We start from the raw sequence: 23,327 nt of genomic DNA, 5'->3' as shown, positions 1-23,327 counted from the left end.
CCACCAAACCAAGGCAATACTACAGGCGGCCCTTCCCCAAGTGGGAGGCCAGAGAGGCTGTGAGTGTATGTGTGTGTGGGGTCTGCGCGTGTGAGCACACGAATGCACTGAGGGGCAGGATCTGGCTCCAGCCAAAGAGACAACAGTCTATAAGGTGCAGATTAAAAACAACAGAGAGGACCCACCCCAGGGGCCCAGGCCACTTTCCGGCTTTGTTCTGTCTCTTTCTCTTCCAGATATCCTGGCAGATGATGCAGAGGAGCCCTCATAGCTGCGCCTGGATCCAAGGCAGCCCCTTAAAGGACTTCTGGGAAAAAGCAGGAGGGGAAACATCAGGGCAAACCATGCTGCACACACACACACACACACACACACACAAGGGGGTCTTCAGGGTGGAGTGTGAGAAGGCCTCTGCAGAGCTAAGAAGAGAGCGCAGGCCTGGGCTTCTGAAGAAGGCTGCTGGGAGGGAAGGCCGTGGGCTCAGGAGTCAGGATCCCTACCTGTGACCTGAGGGGGCTGCACCACAGCTTTCTTGAGGAAGGCTTCTGCCTCTGGGAAGGGTAGAAGTGTCTCTGGTGTTCGGCCCAGACTTTTGTCCCCAGAGGGTCCTTTGGGAGAGAAGCCATTCTCCTGGTGGGCTGGGAGAGGTTGCAGGCCATTCACCAGGGACCCTGGCGCCTCCTTGCTTGGCAGGCTGTGGATACAGGACCAAGGCTCAGGCACCTCCTGTGGCAGGATAGCCCAGGTGTGCCACTGCTCCAGTTTGAACTGCTTCCCTGCTTCGTGCCCCTGGGCTTGGGAGCTGATACCTCCACTGAGGCTCCTGGGGGGGCAGCTCCTCTTTCTGCACAGCCTCCTTCTGCAGCCCTGAAGGCCGAGCCTCCTCTGCTTTTTCAGGGTCTGTCACAGGAAAGGAATGGCCAACAGTCATAGACTGGCAAAAAGGGAGGTTTGAGGTTGGGTGGCATAGGGGGTAGAGGTGAGAGGAACAGGGCCTTTACCTGGACTAGAGTTGTTGGCTTTTGCCTCCTTTCTGTCCTGCTTCTGCTTTGAAGAGAAAGAGCAGTCAGACTCAAGTGGTATCTGGCCCCACCACGCTGAGGTACAGAGATCCCTTTCCCCTCTCAGACTCAGAACAGCCTTCCCATCCATCTCCTTTGTCCACTCTGGATACTTTCCCCCTGCCTCCCTCACCCGACTCCCAACACTGCCCTTAGGGGAATCCTGACCTTGGCTTCGGCACCTTCAGACTTCCGAGTCCTCTTCATTATCTCCTCAAGCCGCTGTTTGGAGGCCCCCACAATAGTTAAGACCCAAATGCAGCCGAATCCTAAAGCTCCCACCAGCCAGCCTTGTCCCAAGGTCTCAGGACCCTTCCAACTCATACCAGTCCCTTCCAGGTCAGGAATCAGAACTCCCCCAAATCCTTCTTGTCCTACCTTCTAGGAGCTCAAGGCTGGGCCCATCCCCCACCCCATTAGCCCAAGAACTGACCCCGCCCACCACCCTGCTCACCTTTCTGCGCTCCTGCCGCTCCTGCTCCTCCCGCTGGAAGTGCTTTTCCCGCTCCACCCGCTGCCGCTCTGCTTCTTCCCTGGAACGGGCTTCGGACTCCTCTTTCTGCCAGAGACCGGGGAGAGCTGTAGGCAGCTGGACGCCAGCCTTCCGTCCCGAGCCAGCTCCCGGCCCACCACCAGGAGGCGCCCGCGCCCAGCCCGGCACCGCCCGTCCATGCACCTGCTTCTGCAGGCGCTCCTGCTCCTCCTGCTCCGCCTGCGCCTTCTCTTGAGCCTCCTGCTCCTCCCGCCTCCGGGCCTCAGCCTCCCGCTCCGCACGGGCCTCGGCCTCCCGCACCAGCTGCTCCTCTCGCATTTGCCTAGGGACAGAGGAGGCTCTCGACCCTCTTTTCTTTTCCAGCTCCCAAAAAGCCCCCTCAGTTCCCCGGGGTGCACTCACTTATCTCTTTCAGCCTGCAGCCTCCTCTCCTGTTCCTGGCGCTCCCGCTGCTCCCGAGCCTGGCGTCGCTTCTCAGCCAGGAGCCGAGTGGCCTCTTCTCGGTCTGTGGTGCCTGCCATGGGTTTGCTAGGGGTCGCAGGGGGGGCCGGGGCTGGGGATGAGGTCATGACAGCAGTATCTGGAGTGGGATCCATGACCAGGAGTTAGTATACACCTGCTCAAGCACTCAACATGCCCTGCTTCCTGGACTCCAGGACCACCCACCCACCCTCCCTGCCATCACCTTGAGTGGTGCGCAACTCTCAGGCCTGTGTTCTCAGCCTGGACCTGCTGAAGGCAGGAGGCTCCTCTTCTTGTCTCCCAACACCCAGGCCCCAGGTGTCTCTGGTGGCCCACACCTCTGAACCACCTCCCACACACAGGCAAAGCTGGCTCCTCTCACCCTGCCCACCTTTCAACTGCTTCTTTTCATGCCCACCTGCAGGGATCTCAGTTGTGGGCTGCTCCTTCTGGGGCAGGGCTGGGGTGGGTGAGGGCACAGGCGAGGGTGCTGGTGAGGCAGAGGCTGCTGGCTCCTTCCCGTTGCTGGCCTTGCCCTTGCTCTGGTTTTTGTCCTCTGGCCCTGCTGCACTGGGGCTCTCCTTTGCCTCATCCTTCCTCCTAACCCGCCCCTTGGGTGATGCAGTGGTGCCTCGGGGGGATGGTGGCTTCGGAGGCAGAGCGTGGCCTGGCCCTGGGCTGGGGCAGGGAGAGGCAGGCCTGTGCCAGGATGTGGAAGGAGAGGATGGCCTGGCCTTGGATTTGGGACTGAAAGAAAGGGGAGAGGTTAGGCCTTGTGAGCACTGAGTATCCACTCACACCTACACACAGTGAGCAAGTCCTTCCTCAGGCATGTGCACCCCCCCAGGTTAGGACACATCTCCCATCTTACATGCTTTCAGACACACACTGTCCCAGTTTGTAATTATATATTCACTTGTGATTCTCTGATTAATATGTTCCCCTAGTAGCCAGTAAGTTTATTAAGAGCAAGAACTAGGCCAGGTTGGGCTTATTGAAGTGCTCTCAGCACCCAGAACACTGCCTGGCAGATCCATTCATTCATTCATTCAGCAGGTATTTGTCAAGTGCTTACCAGATGCCAGGCACTGTTCTAGATATTAGGGTGCTTAAGCTGATCAAAACACACAAAAAAATCTGCCATGGAGGGGCTTTTATTCTAAGGCCTGGAGCCCCAGGTGTATCTGGGAGCTAAGAAAGGAATGAAGCCTGAGGACACGCAGGCCCCGCCCACAGCCCCCCCCCCTCACCTGAGCTCGGAGGCGGGGCCGGAGAGGCGTGGGCGGGGGGAGGCCGGCAGCGACTGGCGCTTCTTGAGGCTGCGCTCTCGAGCCAGGGCACTCTTCTCCTTCTCGTTTTCCCGTTCCTTGTCCTTCTTCTCCTTTTTTTGCCCCTGGCACGGATGCGGATAAAGAGCAGAAAGGGAGGAGGGAGAGAGGTCAGCGGCGCCCGTGCTCCCCTGGCCCAGAGGCGCTCCTCACCGGTGGGGCCCCTTACCGGCGAGGCTTCCGGCCGGCGGCGCACCAGCACCGGGCTGCCCCCCGCGCTGGGCTTGCGGCGCTCCCCGCGCTCCCCGGCGGGAGCGCAGCGGTGTGCGCTTCGCGGGGCGCTGCTGGGCGTCAGGGGGCTGGCGGAGGCTGAGCGTGGGCACACCGGCACGGCTGCGGAGGGATGAGTGCGGTCGGGGCGCGGCCTGGCGAGGCTGGCCCCTGCCCGGCCCCTCGTGGGGGCTCTCCCAGGGCCGCCGCCCCTACCCTGGTCCCGGCCATTGCGGGGCAGTGTAACCGCACTGCGACTCCGTGCCAGGAAGGACAGGGTGGGCGTCATCAGCCGGTCCACAATGCTGCTCTCCCACGCGCTCAGCTGCAGGCTGCGATCTAGGGGAGAATGCCCGGAGAAACCAGTCACCATCATCGCAGGAGGCCGCAGCAGGCAGGCAGAGGCACAAGGGGACACACAGGTGCCATCCTGTGCCAAGTCCAGGTCTCTCCCTGGAGGCCTCTCCCCCTCTCAAGCAGGGCCACACTGTCTGTCCTGGGGTCTGACCTCCAGGGCAGACCCAGCAAGATATTTCCCGGGTCAACCTCCTACATGGCTTGAGAGGTCTCTGCCCCTTCTTCCCCCGTGAAAGGGCTCTGAACTGAGTGTAGAAAGGAGCCATCCAGCTGCCCACTCCCATGCCCGCTGTAGGGCTGCTGCTCCTAGAGGCATGCCCTCCACGGATCTGGGTCTGTGAGGGTCCTTGTGCTGCTCTGACTCTGGAGAGGCCCAACTTTTAGGCATCTGGTGCCAGGGACAGGTTGCTAGGGGGCCTGGCTGCCCTGAGCCACCCTGCTCTGTCCCCTCAGCTGCTGGGTTATTTTTAAGCCTCAGTCAGGTGGGGTTGGTATAGCAGCTGATTTGGTTGCTAGGCAACAGAGCAACCAAATAAAAGCTGGAGAAACTTATAAATAACTCCTACCACTGAGCTCACTTATGAACACCAGGGCATGGTGGGAATGCAGGGACTGTGCCATCCTGGTTGGCCACAACACTGGAGCCAGCCAAGGCCATGGCTGGGGCTCTGAAGACAGAGAAGGCAGGGTTGCAAGGGTCCTCCAGGGTGGAGTCAGAATAAGGCGCCCCTCCACATGCATAGCACCCAGGCCACTTGCCTAAGGTTGGCCTAGGCCAGCTGGCTGTGGTTGGAGATGAGGCTGACTGCCCATTCCCTTCCCCACCCCCAGCTCCCACCTGCTCTTGGGGCCCCTGCCAGGCTCTCTGCCTGCTGGGACACTGCCCTTTGTCTCTGTTCTCCCCTGGAGGGTACACCTCTGTCCTTAGGATCCAGATCCAAATGCCGGCTCCCCCAAGGGGCACAGAGCCCCAGGTGGGGTAGAGTGAGATGGAGACCTGGAGTAGGTTAGGCTCCAGGGACCTTGGGTTCTTGCAGAGCTCTGGAGGAAGCTTAGTGGGGGGGCTACAAGGGGCTCTAGAGGGAGGAGGACTGGGCCTTCTCTTACTTCTACTGGGGGAGTTCCAGAGCGTGGCAGAGGACTTTGAGAGCCGCTTGTTGATTATAGAGTCCACGTGTTTGGGCAGGTTTACTGCCGACACGGAGCACCTGCTCCCACCTGGAGGGGAAAAGACACGGCATTAGGGCCGGGCCGGACAGGAGCCAGGGGGGGCACTGAGGCCTTCCATGCAGGATGCTCCGCGGGCAGGGTGGGAGAGGGAGGAGTGGGCAGGCTAGGAAAGGGAGGGGGAGGCAGACTTGGCTCTGGGAGGCAGGGGTGGTAGGTGATCAGAGACAACCTGGATTGGGGATTGGGGGAGCCGACGGAGAATGAACAGAGGAAGGAGATGGAATAAAACTAGAGAAACTACAGCCTTCCTGGCCAGGAAGCCATTCCCTAGAGCTGGGTGCTACAACCCCTTCTCCCCCGACCCAACCCCACAGTGTTGGCACTTGCTGACACTGCCCAGCCAAGGTGCAAATGGTTACAACACCCCCGAACTGGGACAAATGCAGAAACATTCCTAAAAGGAACCCACAGTCAAAAGTCTCTCGCACAAATCCACATATTCATATGGACCACAAAGACGACCACATGCAGGCACGGGCATATAGAGTGACAGGCCTCCAGCATGCACACGTGTGTGGGGACATGCACAGATACAGAAACACAAATGCTAACGGACAGTGTGTCAGACCCAGATGCACACAGGCACAAACACATGGAGGCAACTTAGTCATATCTGTAACAGGTCGAGTTTGTTGGATGCTTACCATGTACCAGGCACTGTGCTGGGCACCACACACATGTTACCTCACTTGATCCTCCCAAACATCTACCTACAACCTCGGAGGCAAGTAGTATTGTTATCCCCATTTTACAGATGAAGAAAGTGAGACATCGAGCAGTTAGAGGCCACACCGCAAGTGCCAGAGCTGGGAGCCTAACCCAATTCTGCCTGACTTGGGAGTCCTCACTGAGGTACACAAGGCCACAAGCACATCAAAGGGAAACACATTTTAAGAACACAACACACAGATCCGTGAGCACATACAACAAAAGACACACAGGTAGAGCTCCCGAACCTTGCCATACCTAAAGATACCCAAAACACAGGGGCACATACATGCCAACAAAGAATCAGACCAACATCCATGATGACCCTATATGAAGAAAATTCAGAGAGAAAAATCCACCTTCTAAGACAGGTACACAATGGGGAAATGGTTTTCTGTGAATATCTAGATCTGTAAAGTATTAAAGTCCTTTCTTATGTACCATCAACTAATAATTATTGACAGGACCAAAGAAGGCTAAAGGTTTGAAAAGCAAACCTAATGAAGAGAATCCATTTCTGACTTGGTAGAGGAACTCCTTAGGAAGGGAAAATTTGGTTTACAGATCATTCCAGAAGACACAAGTCATATGAAGCCAGGCAAACCTGCTACCGGGAGCTACTAGCTGCTTGCACAGAAGCTGCTCCCTCTCCCACTCCTCCAGCTTCAGCCCCAGCCTCACCCACCCACCCACCAGCCCCTCCAGCCCACTCACTGGTCTTATGTCCTGGGGAGCTGTGGTGCAGGGCCCCTGCCCACGACCAGCGCTGCTGCCGGATTTCTGCCCATGTCTTCTTCACTGACCGCTGGATGGCTGCTTCATAGCGCTCCTGGTGGGGAAGGGGAGAAGAGAGAGTTCAGGGCTAAGAATGGGTCATCATACCTGGAAGGAAGGTCCTTCTGTCCTGTGACAATGAGCACATACAACAAAAGATACACAGGTAGATCTCCTGAACCTTGCCATACATAAAGATGCCCAAACACAGGGGAACATACATGCCAACAAGAATCAGACTGGGGCCTCCCTGGTGGGGCAGGGGTGAAAGTCTCAGCACTATCAAGCTATCACCAGCCACAGTGGCATGAGTTCAATCCCCCATGACTTCAATTCTCCACGAGGTTGCTGACCCACATGGTGCAGCCGACCTCTCCAGACTCGCCCGCTGCTTCCCTCAGTAGTGTATTTCAGTAGATCCGCCTGTTCTGCTCCCCACTCTGTCTCTGGTGAATCCTCTTACCCCCTGCACCTCTGGCCTACACCCCAGCTCTTGCATGCATTAATAAAAATAAATCTTTAAAAAAAAAAAAAAAAGAATCAGACCAACATCCATGATGACCCCACATGAAGAAAACACAGAGAGAAAAATCCACCTTCTAAGACAGGTACTAGCACTGCTGCCGGATTTCTGCCCATGTCTTCTTCACTGACCTCCTCCAGCCGCTGCCTTTTTGACCTCCCTCACCCCTAGAAGTTTTCCCTGACTCACTGTAGGTAATCAAAGTTACAGAAACCTGGCTCTGATTAAAGACCATTTACAACCAGTCCTTTCCAACGTTCTTGGGGAGCTTTTCACTGTTCTTGAGTCATTTCCTGGGTGTATGAGCTGTTTTTCTGAGGATGCTTGGGAGTCTCCCTGCCTGGGGCACCATTGTGGGGCCACATCCCCTGGCACTGAGGGTCCTGAACTTGGGGTCACATTTTCCTTCCAGACTGAGGCACAGGGTAGGGGTCACTTCCTCCCTGGTATTAAGCCACGGTCAGGCCGTGGAGCTTGGCACCCTCATGCACTTATCTCTGCATACACAGACACACGGGCACACACACGTTGCTGGCAGTGCTCAGTTACAGGTGCTCACCGGACATGGGCAGAACCAAACGTGTCTGCAGCTATCCAGGTACACAGACATTGCTCACACAGGACACAAGCATAGATGTGAACATGGTGGACAGGGATAAGGCAGAGACACGAAACCAGATGTGAACACCCCAAGCCAGCACACACATGCGTGGGCATGCATGCACACAGCTCCATTCGTACCGGGTCAGAAAACTGCACAGACCCACCTTATTTTTCTCTAGCTTCTGTCGCTGTCGCTCCTCTAGGGCCGCTCGGCGCTGCTCGGCTTTAAGTCTCTGCTCCTCTAGCCGCCGACGGCGCTCCTGTAGCTGCTTCTCCCGCAGAGCCTTGGCCTTCTCTTCCTTCTCCAGCCACACTGCCTTTTTGGCCGCTGTGGGGGAGAGGGGAGAAGTAACACCAGGGGGTGTTAAGGCTTCTTCAGGGAGGACAGGCCAGCATGTCTCCTCCAAGTGGCCTCCCTGTTACCTCAGCCCTGGGGGCTCTTTCCCTGCCTGCTTTACAGACTCCCCCCCAAAATTGAAGGGTTTCCTGAAGACAGATGCAGGCCTTAGAATGTGGGCTTCCCTGATGGGAGGCCTGTTTCTCCCCCACTGGCCTCATGGGCTCTTGGCGCTGAAGAAGAAATGAGTTCTTTAGTGCCAGGCTCCTGCCAGTCTTGAGAAGCCTGCTGGATGGACTTCCATGTGTGGTGAATAAAAGCATGTGATTTGGGTGAGATAAGGCTACCCCATTAGTTGTCTTAGGCAAATGATTCCATCTTTCTGAGCCTCTGTATTCTCATCTTCAGAATGAGCTGGGAGGACCAACTGGGATAATGCATGTACTGCTCCTAGCACAGTGCACACAATTAAGTGTCCAGAGTGTCAGTGTTATTAATAGGAGGTTGATGGTGATGACAGTGAAGAAGACTGATGGTGTTGCCCACTCACTCACCCAGGTATTTGGCCCGCTCTTCTCGACGCTCCTTTGCAAGCTTGTGTCTTTCTCCTGCCTTCTTTACATCTTAGTGGAGGGAACAAGACAGATTTAGGATCAAGAGGATACTCCCAAAAGGGAGTCAACCTCAGGATCCTTCCCAAGACTTCACCCCCTCCCTTTCCCCTTCTTCCCCAGGGCAGATTTCCTTCTGTGGTATCATTCAGGGCTGGGGCAAGGAGGCAAGAGGTTTGGGTCCAAGACTAGGGCCATCATGCATACCTTGCTTGGTGGGAGGGCTGTCAGAGGCTGGCACTGCCGTTGGGGATGGCTGGCTGCTTCTTCGGGGAGGCCTAGCATCCCGTTGGCCTGTGGCTGGTGGTGTGGGTCCCCTGATCTTCACTTCTGAGAAAGGGGACTCTTCCTGGCTGGGGGGTCTAGATCCAACCAACCCTAGGGGACTCTCTGGTTCCGGTGGGAGCTGCTTGGGGCTAGTGGCATTCTTCATGGCAGGAGGGGTGTCTGGGGGTGTGTCAGGTACCAGGGCTGACACTGGTGCTGGTGGTGGCGGCGGGGAGGGGTCACCTTCTGGAGAAGGCCTTGGCTCTGAGGGGGTCCTGGCTGCCATAGCTGGAAGACCAATACAGGAGAAGAAAGTCAAATAAAACATCTGTGCTGTCAGTCAGCTTGTAGCTCTCTCCCTGTCCAACCAACTGATTGATCCATGCATGTTTATGGAGCTACTTCTGTGTGCCAGGTCTTGTTTCAGATGATTCCAGATACAATGGTGAGAAGACAGCCATGCCCCTGCCTCTGTGGAGCCCACCCTCTAGCACGGCTGAGACAACAGTGAGACATTACAATGCAGAATAGGTACTGTGTCTGGGGAAACACAGGAGGAATGGTTAACCTACATTGGGAGGAAAGGCCTCCTGGAGGAGTAACAACCAGTCTGAGATCTAAAGGATGAGCTGGTGCTGGCAAACCAAGGAGACTTCTGTCAAAGAGAACAGTATTTGCAAAGGGGCAGAAGAGAGCAGGGTATACCGGAAAAATCAAGAAAAGGCTTGTAGTACCGATGAATGAACCAAATGATTTCCACATCTGCCTCCCTCACCTTTCTGCTTTACTTTGGAGTCACAGTGCCCAGTCCAAGGCCTGGTGCTCATAGGGTGCCAAAGCTAGCACATGGACTGGCCAAGAGGAAGCACATAAGCGTGGGCACAAGTGGAATGCCCATGTTTAAAAAATCCCCAGTGGGGTGGACAGCCAGCTCTGCCCACTTTGTAATTTCTTTTTAGATTTATTTTATGTATTTATGCATACAAGAGCTGGGGTGTAGGTCAGAGGTGCAGGGGTGGGGGAAGGGGGTTGAGAGGATTCACCAGAGACAGAGTGGGGAGCAGAACAGGTAGACTGACTGAAATACACTGCTGAGGGGAACAGTGGGTGAGACAGGAGAGGTCTGTTGTGCCATGTGGGTAGCTCCCTGGCCGGGAATCGAACTCATACAGTAGGGGCTGGCGATGGCTTCACAGTGCTAAGACTTTTAACCCCTTGCACCACCAGGGAGGCCTCACTTTGTAATCTTTTTTTCTTTCCCAACCACCCTCAGTTTCTTCTGTTTAGACATTAGTATTTCAGGATCCCTGTAAAAAACACCAAAGTGCCAAGGAAGAAGTGACATGATTTGGTGTGTACATGTACAGGCACATATTTGTGCACGTGTGCACTCTGGGGCAGTCAAGAGACATGGTTTGGAGTCAGTCAGAAGAGGGCCCAATTCAGACTTCACCAACCCAAGACAGGAGGAGGGGGCCTGCTTCCCTGGCAGGTAACTTTGGGTTAAGTCATTCAACCTCTCTAAGCCTCAGTTTTCATGTCTGTAAAGTGGGGAGAATGAGCCCAGGCTAGCAGGGATGTCAGCACACAATTCATATGCCAGAAACGCTCCCCTCCTTTCCCCCTTAAGGCACTGCCAAAGAGCAGCCTCAGCAGGTAGAGCCCTGGTGCTGTCTGCTGCTGCCCTGAGGGCTCCGAGCACACCAGTGGGGGACACAGGCACTGACCAGGCCTTGGACATCTGAGGAGGCACTTTTGGTCTTCCTGGGTGTCTCATTAGGTCCTCTGCTCTGGGAATGCCTGTCCTCTCGGGAGGCAACAAACTCCCCGTCTGTGTGGTGATAATGTGGGTGCAAGAGAGGGCCGCTCCCATGGAGTTGCCTTTGGGACGCCCAAGAAGGACCTTTTTCAGGGAGACAGGTGCCCAGTGGTTTCAGGATGGGCTTTGAAGGAGACTATCTGAATATGACTCTGGCTTCCCCACCAATTGTGCGACTGTGGGGTGGTTACAAGACCTTCTTTGTGCCACAGCTTCTCTGAGAAAATGCAGAAGCGCCTGCCTACCTCACAGGATTGTGAATGTTAGTTATAACACTCACCATTAACACTTAACTATCTTGTCTTTTTATCTTTTTCTCAAGTGTTTCCTATGTTCAAAGCATTTTACAGATTAGTGTTAATTCTCTCTGATAATACTTATGAAGGAGGTACTATAAATACCTCTTTAATACAGATGAAGAAAGTAAAGCAAAATGAGGTTAAGTAAAGTAATTCGAGGTCACTCAGCTGGTAAGTAAAGCAGCCTGGACTTGAACCCAGCATCTGTTCACCAGAGCCCATGTTCTTACTCATTACACCCTCTTGCCTCTGTTTAAGGCTGTATGAGGTAATATATATTATGCAACGAAACTATCTGACACTCACACTATTTCCCCCTCATTCCTTCCCTCTCAGCTTCCCAGGCTCCAGGCAAGAGCCCCAGCTGAGGCTCTGTCTCCCCAGGGGTCCCTCCAACTCTGCTGACCCCAGCCATCTACCCAGCTCTCCCACACGAGCTCCAAATGGCTGCCTGGTCACTGCGAGTCTATTTCCCAGCTACCTGCAAACTCCCCACCAGTGGGTGATAAAGCTCTGGCAACCATTCAGGGAGTGCTCACTACATACCAGGAGCTGAGCAAGGCCCTCTGGATCTCCTTCAGAGGCCATACTGCATCCTCACATGAACTCTGTGGCAAAGTCTTATTCCCATTATATAGAAGAGACGATCAAGGCTTGACCTGGGTCATAGAACTAGTATGGAACAGAGGCAAGATTTGAACCCCCAACTGTCTTGGGCCAAAAAGCCCAGGTATGTAAGTACTAAGCTTGAAGGCTGAGGGTGAGGCCTGTTTATTGCCCTTCTCCTAGCACCTGTGTGTGCTGCGGGTGTTGCAAGGAAGACTAGTGGGTGGATATCTGTCTACACTTAGGCAAATCACACCCACCAGGCAAGTTGATGAATCTCCAACTAGGTCCCACCTGCTGTGTAGGGAGCCAGGAGAAGGTGAGGTCTGGAAGGACCTGTATCGGGGTACCAGATGCAGCGGAGTGGAAAGGTCTTCGGTCTTCGAGCTGGACAGGCCTGAGTGGGGACTCTGGGCTCTGTTGTGGAAACCTAGACATGCCTTGAACCTGTCTGAGCCTGTTTCCTCACTGAGTTGTTGGGACCAACACTAAGTAGGCACCTCGTCTCTGACACCTGCCAGGGAGAGGCTCACTAAGCAGCACATACCCAAAATAATCTGTCCCCTTCTCCCCATCTCTGCCATAAGAGCCCAGTTGAGTCAGGCCTTCGGTCCCACTGCCCTATGACACTGCTCTTCTCAAGGTGACCAATGATCTCCACATTGCAAAATCTAGCAGCCATTTCTCGGCCCTTGTCTTGCTAGCCTGTCAGCCAGGTGTGACACAGCTTGGCCCTCTATGCCCCTCAAGCACTTTCCTCATCTGGCTTTGAAGACAACATCCTCTCCTGCTTGTCCTTCCGCCCTGCTGACTGTGACCTCCCAGTCTTCCTTGCTGATCCTTTCTCATTTCCCAATCTCTCAGCACCGGGGTGCCCCAAGGCTGAGTGGAGGACCTTGTCTCTCTCTGTCTACAGCACTCCCTTGGTGATCTCATCCAGACTCACAGTTTTAAATACCACAGCTCTAGTGATGACAACCACATTTATATCTCCAGTCCAGGCCTCTCCCTGGCGTTCCAGTTTCGCTCATGCAACTCCCTACTTGACGCCTCTGGATTTCTTACAAACACCCCAAATTTAACACATCCAAAACTGAGCTCCTGATCTTCCCCCCACAACCGGGCAGTTTTCCCCACCTGTCTGTGGCAACCCTGTCCTTCCAGTTTCTCAGGTCAAACCCTTAGAGTCTTTTTAGAATCTTTTCTGAACTCACACCCCACATCTAATCTCTCAGTAAATCCTTTTGGCGCTCTGTGCAAAACAGTCTGAATCTAGTCACTGCTCCCTCTCACTGTTCCTATCATCCTGGCCCAGCCACTCTCATCCCTTATAAAAGGCTCCTGCCGCCACTCTTTATTTATTTTTTTCACTCTTTATCCCCTGGTCTTTTCTCCACAAGGCGGCAGAGTGATTTTGGTTTTTAGAGTAAGCCAGATCAATTCACTCCTCTGATAAAATCCTCCAAAGACACCCCATCCCACAGGGAGGAAAGATCAAAGGTATCACAATGGCCTCCAAGGCCTCTTAAGATCCTCCCTCTCCAGCCCATGACCTCCTGGGCTGCATCCCTTCCACCTCCCCTTCACCCCCTGCTGGGGTTTCTCCAGCCACATTCCTTCAATGTGCCAGGCACACTCCTACCTCAGGGTTTTGTCCTTGCTGTTCCCACTGCCAAGAATTCTCTGCCCCCAGCTTCTGCATGTCTCCCTCCCTCACCTCTTTTGGGTCTTCACTCTGATGTCACTTCTCAAAATGAAGCCTTCCCTATCTAAAACTCCAACCTGCTACTGAAATCTCCCCCCCATTTCCAGCACTATGTTTCTCCACCAGCCACTTCTCCACTTACGCCATTTTAACAGTCTCCCACAGCCAGAAGACGGTCTCCACGAAAGCACACATTTCTGTCTACTTTATGAGCCATTCTACCTCTAAGGCCCGCAGAGCCCGGCACACAGGTGCCCCATAACTACCTGTTGAATGGATAAATCGATAAACTCCACCCTGGCAGATATCATCAGCGAAGTCTACCACTGCTCTCCCCACACCCATTCCCACTCTGCACTCCACAGGGCAGCCAGAGTTGTTGTTTCTAAATGCAAAACTGATCATGGTAATTTTTCCCAATTGAAATCTCTCGGTGGCTTCCCATTGCTCTGAAGAAGAAAGACAAGATTCTTGAACCCAAACTCTAAGCCTGGCATAGTGTGCTGGCCCTGTGTCCCTCTTCCGTTGCCCTCTTCCCCCTCACCTATTGAATTTCCCCTCCATGCTCCTCACTTACTCTCTGCACTCTAGCCACACGGACCTCCTTTCAATTCACCCATGCTCTTTCCTGCCACAGGACTTTTACACATGCACTTTCCCTTCTTTTCTTGGTTAACTTCCATTTACCCTTAGCTCAATCATCATTTCATCAAGGAAGCCTTTCCCGGCCTCTCTGATTAGGCTAAAACCCTTCAGTATATATAGTCATTGCTTCGTGTGCTTCTTGTTTGGATCACTGTGACAATTTTAAACTTCCTTGTGTGCTTCTTTTGTTATTGTCAGCCTCCCCATAGGCTGAGGGGAAGCCCGACCAAGGCTGGGGCATGTCTGCTTTGCTCACCACTGCATCACCAGCAGTTACCAGGGTGCTAAGTACAGGGAGACAGTCACTTAATGCTGTTAAAAGAGAATAAAGTGCTGTACTAGGAAGCCACCCTAGCCTGAAGCAGGTGCATAGAGAAGACTTTTACTCTAATAAAGAGCAGATCCATGTGGCAATTTATTGCAAAGAGGTAAATACTTGAGGGGAAGCAAAACAACTCCATCCCAATTGAGCCTGGGCAGCTTCCTGGACTAAGGCATTCAGGTAGAAGTTAATAAAAGTAATAATGAGTGTTTACTTCAGCGGCTCAACAGGAAGAACTTATCGAGGGGCAAACAGCACATCTGGAACGCTTCTTTTGACCTGGTGGACTATTGACCCTGAATACAAATATTTTCCTCAGAATTATGCCAAACCTGGTGAAATGTGATTGGGACAGTGTTATCTGGAAAAATTTGTATTAGTCAAATTAATTCTTTGGTCAATTACCTTTACAGTATGGCTCAACCAATTTCTGATTGTCCCCATTGTCAACCACCAAGCCTGATCCTCAGTCACTTCATTTTATTTTTGGCCTGTGTCAAATTGTGAGCCTTTAGCCACTGTTAGTTTTATTTTGGTATGCGGCCACTCAGAGTTTTATTTTGCTATGTTGATATCTACCAGAAGTATTTGCTAAGAACTCGATAAGAGACTGATAGTTTGTATTTCTTTCTTGGCACAAAGCACATTAGCGGGGCAAAGATGCAGAAAAGTGTGTAGGATCAGTAAACCTTGTCTTCCCAAGAACCCCAAGAGGGACTGCACCTGGGGTCTGCAGAAGCTCAGGGCCGAGTCTCTCACAGGGCCGGTCACATGTCCCAGGGTGCTTGCTCCCCCACCTTCACCCTCAGGGAGCTGGCAGGAGCTGGCAGCCCTTTCCTCTTGGTCCTCCCTGCTCCCACCCCAACAACTGCTACAGGCCAAATATTCCTCTCACCACACTGATAACTCAGTCTGGCTTTTCTGTCTGCTTACCTCCCCTGCCCCTGGCAGTGTGAGAGTTTATGGAGAGAAGTGACTGGGTCTTAATTCTTCCTGCAGCCCCAGAGTCTTAGGTAGGATATGCTGGCTCAGAATGGGATTCTGGGTCTGTTTAATGAACTCCTAGATGGGTGGGTGGCTGGGTGGCTGGGCAGATGGATGGATGGCTGGGTGGCTGGGCAGATGGATGGATGGGTGGCTGGGTGCTATGGAAAGTTACCTGGATGGCATATAGTTAAACCCCAAGCTGCTCCAAAGACTAGCCAGCCTCTCTAACCCTAAATGTTGACCATATCAGAGTCCTGCGTGTGCCCTGCCGATCCAAACCCAGGAAGAGAAACAAACTCATTTATCGAGGCCCAGCTATTTACCAGCACTCTCCCTATCTCATTTAATTCTTATGACAGCCCTACTGGGAAAGTACTGTGGATGGTCTCCATTTCATAGGTAAGCAAGCTTACTCAGACAGGTTATGTGATTGCTCACATCAGGGTCAGAGGTAGGATTTGAACCCAATCAGCCTGATGACAAAATCCTCATGTCACATTTCTGGTAGGCATCACATCACCCCTCCCCAAGGCTGCTCCTGAAGGAAGGACGTGACACCATGACTCTCCTAGGGGTGCCGGGTGCAGGTGGGGCGTGCAGGCACTGAGCTCAGAGCGCAGGAATGCAGGGAAGCCCAGGCGCCTGCCCAGACTGGCCGCCAGGAGGCAGGAAGTGAGGACTGGGCAGGGAGTGTGTGGGGGAGAGTGGTCCCCCCAGGGGCAAAGCAGGGAGGGTTACAGAGGTAGCACCCCTGGGTGGGGAGCGGGTGCGGCAGAGGGGAGAAACAGGGATGGAGATCAGCACCTCCAGCAGAGACCTCCTGGCTCTTGTAGCAGCTCCTTAGTGGACAGCACCAGGCAGGACAAAGGAGGATGAGGAGACAGGCTGAGGGCAAAGAGGCACAGAGACAGAGGACACGTCGCAGAGAAGCGTGAGACCCGGGACGATGCACACCTGCACGATGCTGGGGCTAGACCCATCTTTTTTGTCTCTCTCTCATACACACAGAAGCAGGATTGCTGGAATTCAGAACTCTACAAGCACAGACACATACACACAACCAGGCACCCCCTCAGAGATACAGGTGAAGCTTCAGAGTCGCACAGCACACAGAGATACCAGCTCCCCAGTAAATCTACGCAGCTTCACCCGGGTCACTTCTGCCCTGCCCCTCTGGGCACTCTACCTGGGCCCAGGGAGAGCTAGTGCGGCATCAGACATAGCTAATACTCGAAACACAGTCCATTCCACCTTCACCACAGTCCTATGAAGTACATAGTATTTCCATGTTTTACACAGAGATTCAGAAAGATTAAGACACTTGCTAAGTCACCGGTAAGAAGGAAAGCTGGGGTTTGGGCCCAAATTAATGGGACAGTCTGTACCTTCACTCTGCTACCCAAAGGGTTAGGGTAGCCTTCTGGGTTTCCCCTCCTTCTGGAGAGATGCAGGTTGGGAAGACTGGGGGTGGGCTGGAAAAACAAAGCCTGGAGAATGCCTGATTGTGGGGCTAGGACACAGGGGGCGTTTAAGGGGTGGAGATACTCCCCACCAGGATGGGGCTGGGGGCAATTGATCGCAGCGCTGTGAGGCTGTCCGCAGCCTCTGCAGAGCAGGGTTTGATCCCAACCGCGGAGCAACCCACATGGTGCAGCAGACCTCTGCTCTCTCGCCTGCTGCTCCCTTCAGCAGTGTATTTCAGTCATTCTGACTGTTCTGTTCCCCGCTCTGTCTTTGGTAAGTCCTCTTACCCTCACATACATCTGGCCTGTACCCTGGTTCTTGTATAAATAAAATAAGTAAAAAAAAAAAAAAAAAAAAAAAAAAAAAGGATGGGGCTGAACCAGCTTTGAGAGTTAGTGAACTAGGACCGGGGGCAGCCTGCTCCAGAGGTCCTCAGAACTTGGGTCACAGGCCCTTGGCAGGGTACAGGCCCAGGCCATGGGGCCTCTGTGGCTGATAAAAATGGGAACTCAACTGAGACTGCAGATCTGAAGGTACTCTCTGGCCTGGTTGGTGGCCATTGTTCCCGGCCTCCAATCAGGAGCACCTACTTCCTGTTATTTTAGGCGGCAGGAAATGACCCCATCTTGCAACTAGGGCCCCACCAGGGCCCTCCCCCAGGTCTCACAGGGCTGCCCACACTCAGTGAGACCTAGATGCTGAGGGCAGAGGCCCACTCAATGGCCCTCTGGCCCAACTGCCACCACTACCTGGGTCTTACTCAGACCCCAAGCTGGGAGGATGCACGGAAGACCCAGCTCTGCTGGCTCTATATCTGTGTGTCAGAGAAAAGATCACAGGGTCCCCAGGACCAAATGCCCACAGAAGACCAGCCACGCAGGGAAATGGGCCAGATTCTGTCATCAGTTGGTTCTGCTATAATTCAGCCTAGAAGTTTGGTGCACAGGTTTCAGAGTCAGATGCGCCTGTATTCAAATCCTACCTCTGCCAGTTCCTAGCTGTGTGTGATCTTAGGCAAATGACTTCTCCGTTTGTAGAACAGGTATATATTAGTCCGTACTCATGACATTGTTTGGAGGATTCAATGAGACCATGCACGTGAAGCCCTAAGTACTGTCTGTGCCTGGCCCAGAGAGGGCCCTTACTAAAGGGGAGAGGGAGGTAACTGGGTTCATCAAGGGAGTCTAATCCTGGCCCTTATCTCCTCTCACAACTTGTGAGCAGCTCTGATGGGAGCAGCAAGGCATCAACTCCCCCCACCCTGCTCTCTACTCCCCTAGGCAGAGCTGCAGCTGAAAGCTGTGTCCTGGGGTACCAGGCAGAGCTACCAGGGCCAACAAAGCTGCATTATCTGGGTCTGGCTCATTGGCTCTCTCACTGGGCCCTAAGGTCCAGCAGGAACCCAAGGACATGATTCCCAGATGCTGGCGACCTAACTTCCAGACCTAAGACCTGCCCTGACCACCCTCAAGTGCCACCACCTCAGTCTGGGTCAGGCTTTTGGCTCATTCTCCATCCTACTGCCTGCCCCATCAACAGCTGAGCCCCATCCTGAGAGAAAGGAGTGCACTGGCCTAGTGTCCCTTCCTCCTCATTTGCATACGCATGGCTGCACATTAGGGCTCATTAGAAGACTCACTTAATGGGTCCACAAGTCCAAGGAAGGTCAGAAGCTGCCAGTGGGAGGTGCCACTCAGCCAGGCTACTGTACACAGAGACATGGCCCATTGTGCCACTCTTACCAACTTCCACTCATTCAATGCCTCCTCGGCCTTCCAGAGTCCATGAAGAATTATACCTGGGTATAATGTATCAGCATTATACCTGGGTTTCCCTGTAGCCAACACATCTGTCTCCCCCACTGGGCCAGGAGCTTCCAAGGGTAGAGACTGATTCAAGTCTCTACTATCTGCACAGCCAGCACTGAGCGGGCTCCAGCAGGCGTCAGCATGGATGTGCTGGCTGGCTGGCTGCACCCATGTCCTAGGTCACTCTCCTACTCCTACTGGCCCCGTCCAAGGATAGGGGCTGTTCTATTTCCTGGATGCACCCTGGTTCATGTCTGTTGAGAACTCCTCCCCTTTGCTCTCTACCCCACATTTACCTCCTGAAGTTCTAATTAATCACACTCCTCCCCAGGTTTCCAAAGGAGTTAAAAATAATAACAACAACAAACAGCTAGCGTTTATTGAGCTCTAACTCCACGTCAGGGTCTAGGCTAAGTGTTTCATGTGTTTATCTAATTTAATGATCCCAGTATCTCAATGAGATAACTTCTAGCATCATTCTCACTTTATAGATGGGAAAGCTTAGGACTTAGGTTAAGCAACTTACCTAAGATCGCACAGTAATAAGTTATGAAGGGGAGACTTAAACTGTGGCTCCAGAGTCGACATTTGTAAGCACAGTGACTCCCAGTTTCTGTCCCCACCTCCGCCATGTACCATGAACGCAACCACAATGATGGTAAAAGCACTGGACTGCAGGTGTCTGGGTCCTAGATTCCTCTCGGGTCATGACTTCTAACTCCCATGTTAACCCCATGTGGTCTAAAGCACTACTGCTTGTCCCAGGCTATCAGCTGTGGCTAGAAGAGGTCATTCACTTGTTTCGGTCCATGCATGTCCCTTATTCCATGATGCCTCCTGTTGATGCTCAGTGTGCAAAGGGAACTCATGTCATGTGTACTCATGTCTGGGACCCATGCCTCCAACTTTCACAGGGCACTTGCATGGGTGCCACCTTTACTCCTTGGCTCACAGTGGATCCCGCTCACATTCAACTTCTCTCTGTGGGAACCAGCCATCATCCTTACACAAGCTCTGCTGTAAGCCTCTAGGCCCCTGCACATAGAAGAGTCTTCCTGATCCCGAATACTGGATGCTGTGTAAGGGCCGAACCAGGCCCCCTAGTACAGCCAAGCATTCCACCCAGGCCCTCGTATTCAGTCTAGGCATCCCGCAAGTGCCCTAATTATAAACTTGCCACCCACTCAGGCCCTCATTTACAGACCAGTCATCACCCCTACTCAGGCACTGAGGTACACAGCAGTGTCAGGGACCCTCAGGTGCCGGAAGACCAGACAGCAGATAGAATGGACCCAAGGTACATATCCCTGGTGACCCCTTTCAGGTTCAAGCAATCAAGACAGACCTAAATACCATAGTTCCAGCACCGCCAACAGATCTCCTAAATGACACAAGTTTCATGGCCTCGCCCCGGCAGCTTCCAGCTCCCAAACCCACGAAGTCCCCTCAAAGTACCCACAAAGTCCCCTCAAAGTACCCACGAAGTCCCCTCAAAGCACCCACGCAGGCAGCGGGAGGAGCCCACCCACAGTCAAGCGACTCCACCTTGTCCTTGACTCTCTGCGCCCACAGACACTTTTCATCCTGGGCCCACACCCCAAGGAGCAGGGAGGCGACTGGGATTAGGCTAGGCCTCTATGCAGATGTGGGGATAGGGCCACCTCCCCCACCCCTTAAGTCGGGAGGTACAGAACTGGGATCCCCAGTAATCATGGTCTTCCCTCCCCTTCCAGGAAGAAAGAACAAGAGAAATCCCTCCCTCCAATACCAGGCCCAACCAGAAACTGTCCCACCCCCTCATCAGCTGCTTCTAGATGCGAATGGGATTTGCAGAAGTCCTGAGAACTGGTGGTCGGTGGGGTGAGGGGAGGGGAGTTTTGGTGGTCTGGGGCCTGGAGTGGGGTGGGCGGCAGCCAAAGCTTCAGGCTGCCTTCAGGAGTGATGTGGCAGGTCCCGGGAGTGCCGGCCTCGAGCCTTCACCTCAGTCTCCGCAGAGAGGCCAGGCCCAGCGAGGCTGGGAAGGGGATACGCAGGTTTACTTCTGCCCCCGCCTCCCCAAATCCGGCTGGGTGGGCTCCGGCGCAGGCCGGGCCGCGGGGAGGCGGCCCACTCCCCAGCTCCCGCCCGGGCCCCAAACAATGCCGGCTCCCCCTCCCCCTCGCCTTTATCCCGCGGGCTCCTTGGCAGCCGCCGCCAGGGACCTCCTCCTCTCGCCCCCCCGCCCGCCGGCAGCAACAGGCCCTTTGCGCGGCAGCTGGAGCGACGAGGTGGGGGCGAGGTCTGGGCCAGTCCGGGGCGTGGGGGTGGGGGCGCCAGGGCAGAGATGCCGGGGTGTCAGCTCCGGGCCTGAGACGCTGGACACCCGACACACACACTCAGGCTGGGGTCACACGTGCCCGCCGGGGGACAGACGCCCCAGCTCGGCAGCGGGGGTCTCCAGGGCCGGGGGTGGGTCGGAAGGGGGTGGCGGTGGGGAAGGCGAAGCGACACCCGGCTCGGGCGGAAGGGTCACCCCAACCCCTCCGGGGACCCCGCCGGGTCCCGCGGCCCCGCGCGTCCCCGCGCCCGGGCGGGGGAAGGGGCAGCTGTCAGAGGTGGTCGGCGGCCCCAGCGCGGCCGGGCAGGCTTTATTTTTAAACTTGCAGGCGGTCAGCGGGCGCGGGCGGGAGGCGTCCCCACCCAGCGGCCGGGCCTCATCCCGGCCTCCCGGCCGCCCCCGGCCGCCCCCTCCCGCCCCGGCGCGGCTCGGGGCCTACCTGCGGCGGCGCCGGCGCCCGGCTCGGCGCGGAGGCTGCTCTCCATGGCGGCGGGGCGTCCCTGCGGGGCCGGGCTCAGCGGCGGCGGCCGGCGGCCAGGACCCGCGTCCCGCGGCGCATCACGCCCGGCCCGGCGCGGCGGGCACGACTCGGAGGCGGCGGCGCTCGGGGAAAGGCCGCGGCGGGCCCGGCTGGTGGCGCGCGAGGCTCGACGTCGCCGGCCGCCCAGGGTCTGCGGCCCGGGCCGCGATCCCGTCCCTGCCCGGCGCCGGTCCGGTCCCGGCGGCGGCCCAGCCCTATTGTAGCGCGGGGGCTGGGCTGGCCTCTCGCAGGCGCGTACCAAGTGCGGCGCGGGGAGGGCCGCCCCCCGCGCCCGGCCGCGCCGCGCCGCGCCCCGCCCCGCCCCGCCCGGGAGCGCGCGCCGCCCGCCTCGGGACGCCTCCTCTGCGGCCTCTGCGGAGGGGGCGCCGCGGCCTCGGAGACCCCGCGAGCCGCCTCCCCCTGCGGCCGCGCGTTGGTACGCGCCGCCCCGCCAGACCTCTATGTAGGGAGCGCTCTGGTGACTCACCCGCCGCTAGCACTGGGGGGAGTCGGGGCGGGGAGCGGAGCTAGGACCCCCCCCCCCACCCGGGCCTGGGGCTCTGGTTCTGGGGTCTCGGCGGCAGCTCCGAGTCTAAATTCTCCTCAAACCCATTTCCAACACAGTCTGCCTGGGCGCGTCAGGGGACGTGGAGGGCCCCCAGGGGACCCCTCAAGGGACTGTGCTTTCTCCCCCGCGGCGACGGCGGGGTGGGGAGAGCGGGAAGGCTCGCTGCAGCCTCTCCTCGGCAGCCCACGGTTGCTGTCGTGCCTGCTCTGAGTAATTACAGGCCTGCAGCGCCGCTTCACCCAGGTCTCTAATCTGCTGCGCCCCTCCCAGCTCCAGACTGGGTGGTCCTGCTCAGGAACCTCTTCAGCTCCCCTCAGACTAGGCCCAATCTCCCGAGGATTCGGTCTCCCCAGAAGGATCTTGGCCGCGACAGGATGTCGAAGGAGGAACCGAGTCCCTTCTGACTCCCCTCCCCCCTGTAGCCTCGCTTTCCAGCCCTCTGGAGTGACTGTCCCGATCTCCCGGGTAGTGCCAGCTGAGATGGGGCTCCCAGCCAAGTCAGGCCCACGGGACGGGGGAGGGGAGCTTGCTGGGAAGGTCGATCGATCGATGATGGTGCTGCGGGGATTGACCGGAGGGAGGAAGGAGGCGGCGCAGCTGGGCCCTACCCAGCCCTCCCTGCCCTTTGTCCTGACCCCCGCAGGGTCAGCTCTCCAGTTCCCCATTGTCCAGCGATTAGAGCCAGTGAAATGCTGCCCTCGTGCCCCTCTTTCCCGCCAGCGTCCCCTTCCTTTGAGTGGCTTCAGTGAGCAGCCATTAGGAGGGAACAAAGGGGTCTGGGTATCAGGCAACCTGGGAGCTGCCTCTGCTGGGAGGAGTATGGGGGGCTTGCACCCCCTTGGGGGGATTAGTGATCCTCCAGCCCAAAAACACTAGGAAAGGGTGAGAAGTGTCTTAACTGCTCTGAAACCCAGTTTGCTCACTTATAAAATTAGGAAAATAATGGTGCCATAAGGTGTCATGGGGCTGTTAGAAAGTAGAGTAAGGTGATGCAGATGGAATGCTTAGCACAAACCTGGCATACAGGAAGTGTTAACATAGGAGGGTGATGATGGGGCTTCAGTCAGATTAGGATGAGGAGCCGATGCTCCATCTTGTTGTTGGTCATCTCATCTGCAGGGTGAGGGGACCCTCTGGATGATGGGGTTCAGTCCTGTCCTTTATGAGGTCAGAGGCTTGAGGGCCTGCATCTTCCAGAATGGAACAGGTCCACCCTAAGCCAGGCAGTGACTAGACCCAGCAGAATTCATCAGAACACTCTTCTCTTGAGCTCACTGCCCAAAGGGACAAAGACATTCGTGTG

At 55.5% G+C, this 23,327-nt stretch overlaps 1 protein-coding gene across 1 annotated transcript; it reads right to left on the bottom strand.

The window, feature by feature from the left end:
• Nucleotides 1–296: 296 nt before the first annotated feature.
• On the bottom strand, nucleotides 297–21,421 carry MAP7D1 (MAP7 domain containing 1; the record flags this gene model as incomplete). The annotated part of the gene is made up of 17 exons (XM_084242269.1): nucleotides 297–307; nucleotides 501–694; nucleotides 810–900; nucleotides 1,002–1,047; nucleotides 1,230–1,283; nucleotides 1,516–1,620; nucleotides 1,738–1,876; nucleotides 1,957–2,134; nucleotides 2,435–2,763; nucleotides 3,267–3,409; nucleotides 3,514–3,893; nucleotides 5,019–5,129; nucleotides 6,564–6,678; nucleotides 7,914–8,077; nucleotides 8,641–8,709; nucleotides 8,905–9,252; nucleotides 21,376–21,421. 17 exons carry the CDS (start codon nucleotides 21,419–21,421, stop codon nucleotides 297–299), a joined length of 2,523 nt encoding a protein of 840 aa, XP_084098395.1.
• Nucleotides 21,422–23,327: the final 1,906 nt, after the last annotated feature.

Source organism: Talpa europaea, assembly GCF_964194135.1.
Source record: "Talpa europaea genome assembly, chromosome: 9".
Taxonomy (NCBI): Eukaryota; Metazoa; Chordata; class Mammalia; order Eulipotyphla; family Talpidae; genus Talpa; species Talpa europaea.
This window is presented reverse-complemented; position numbering and strand designations above follow the sequence as displayed.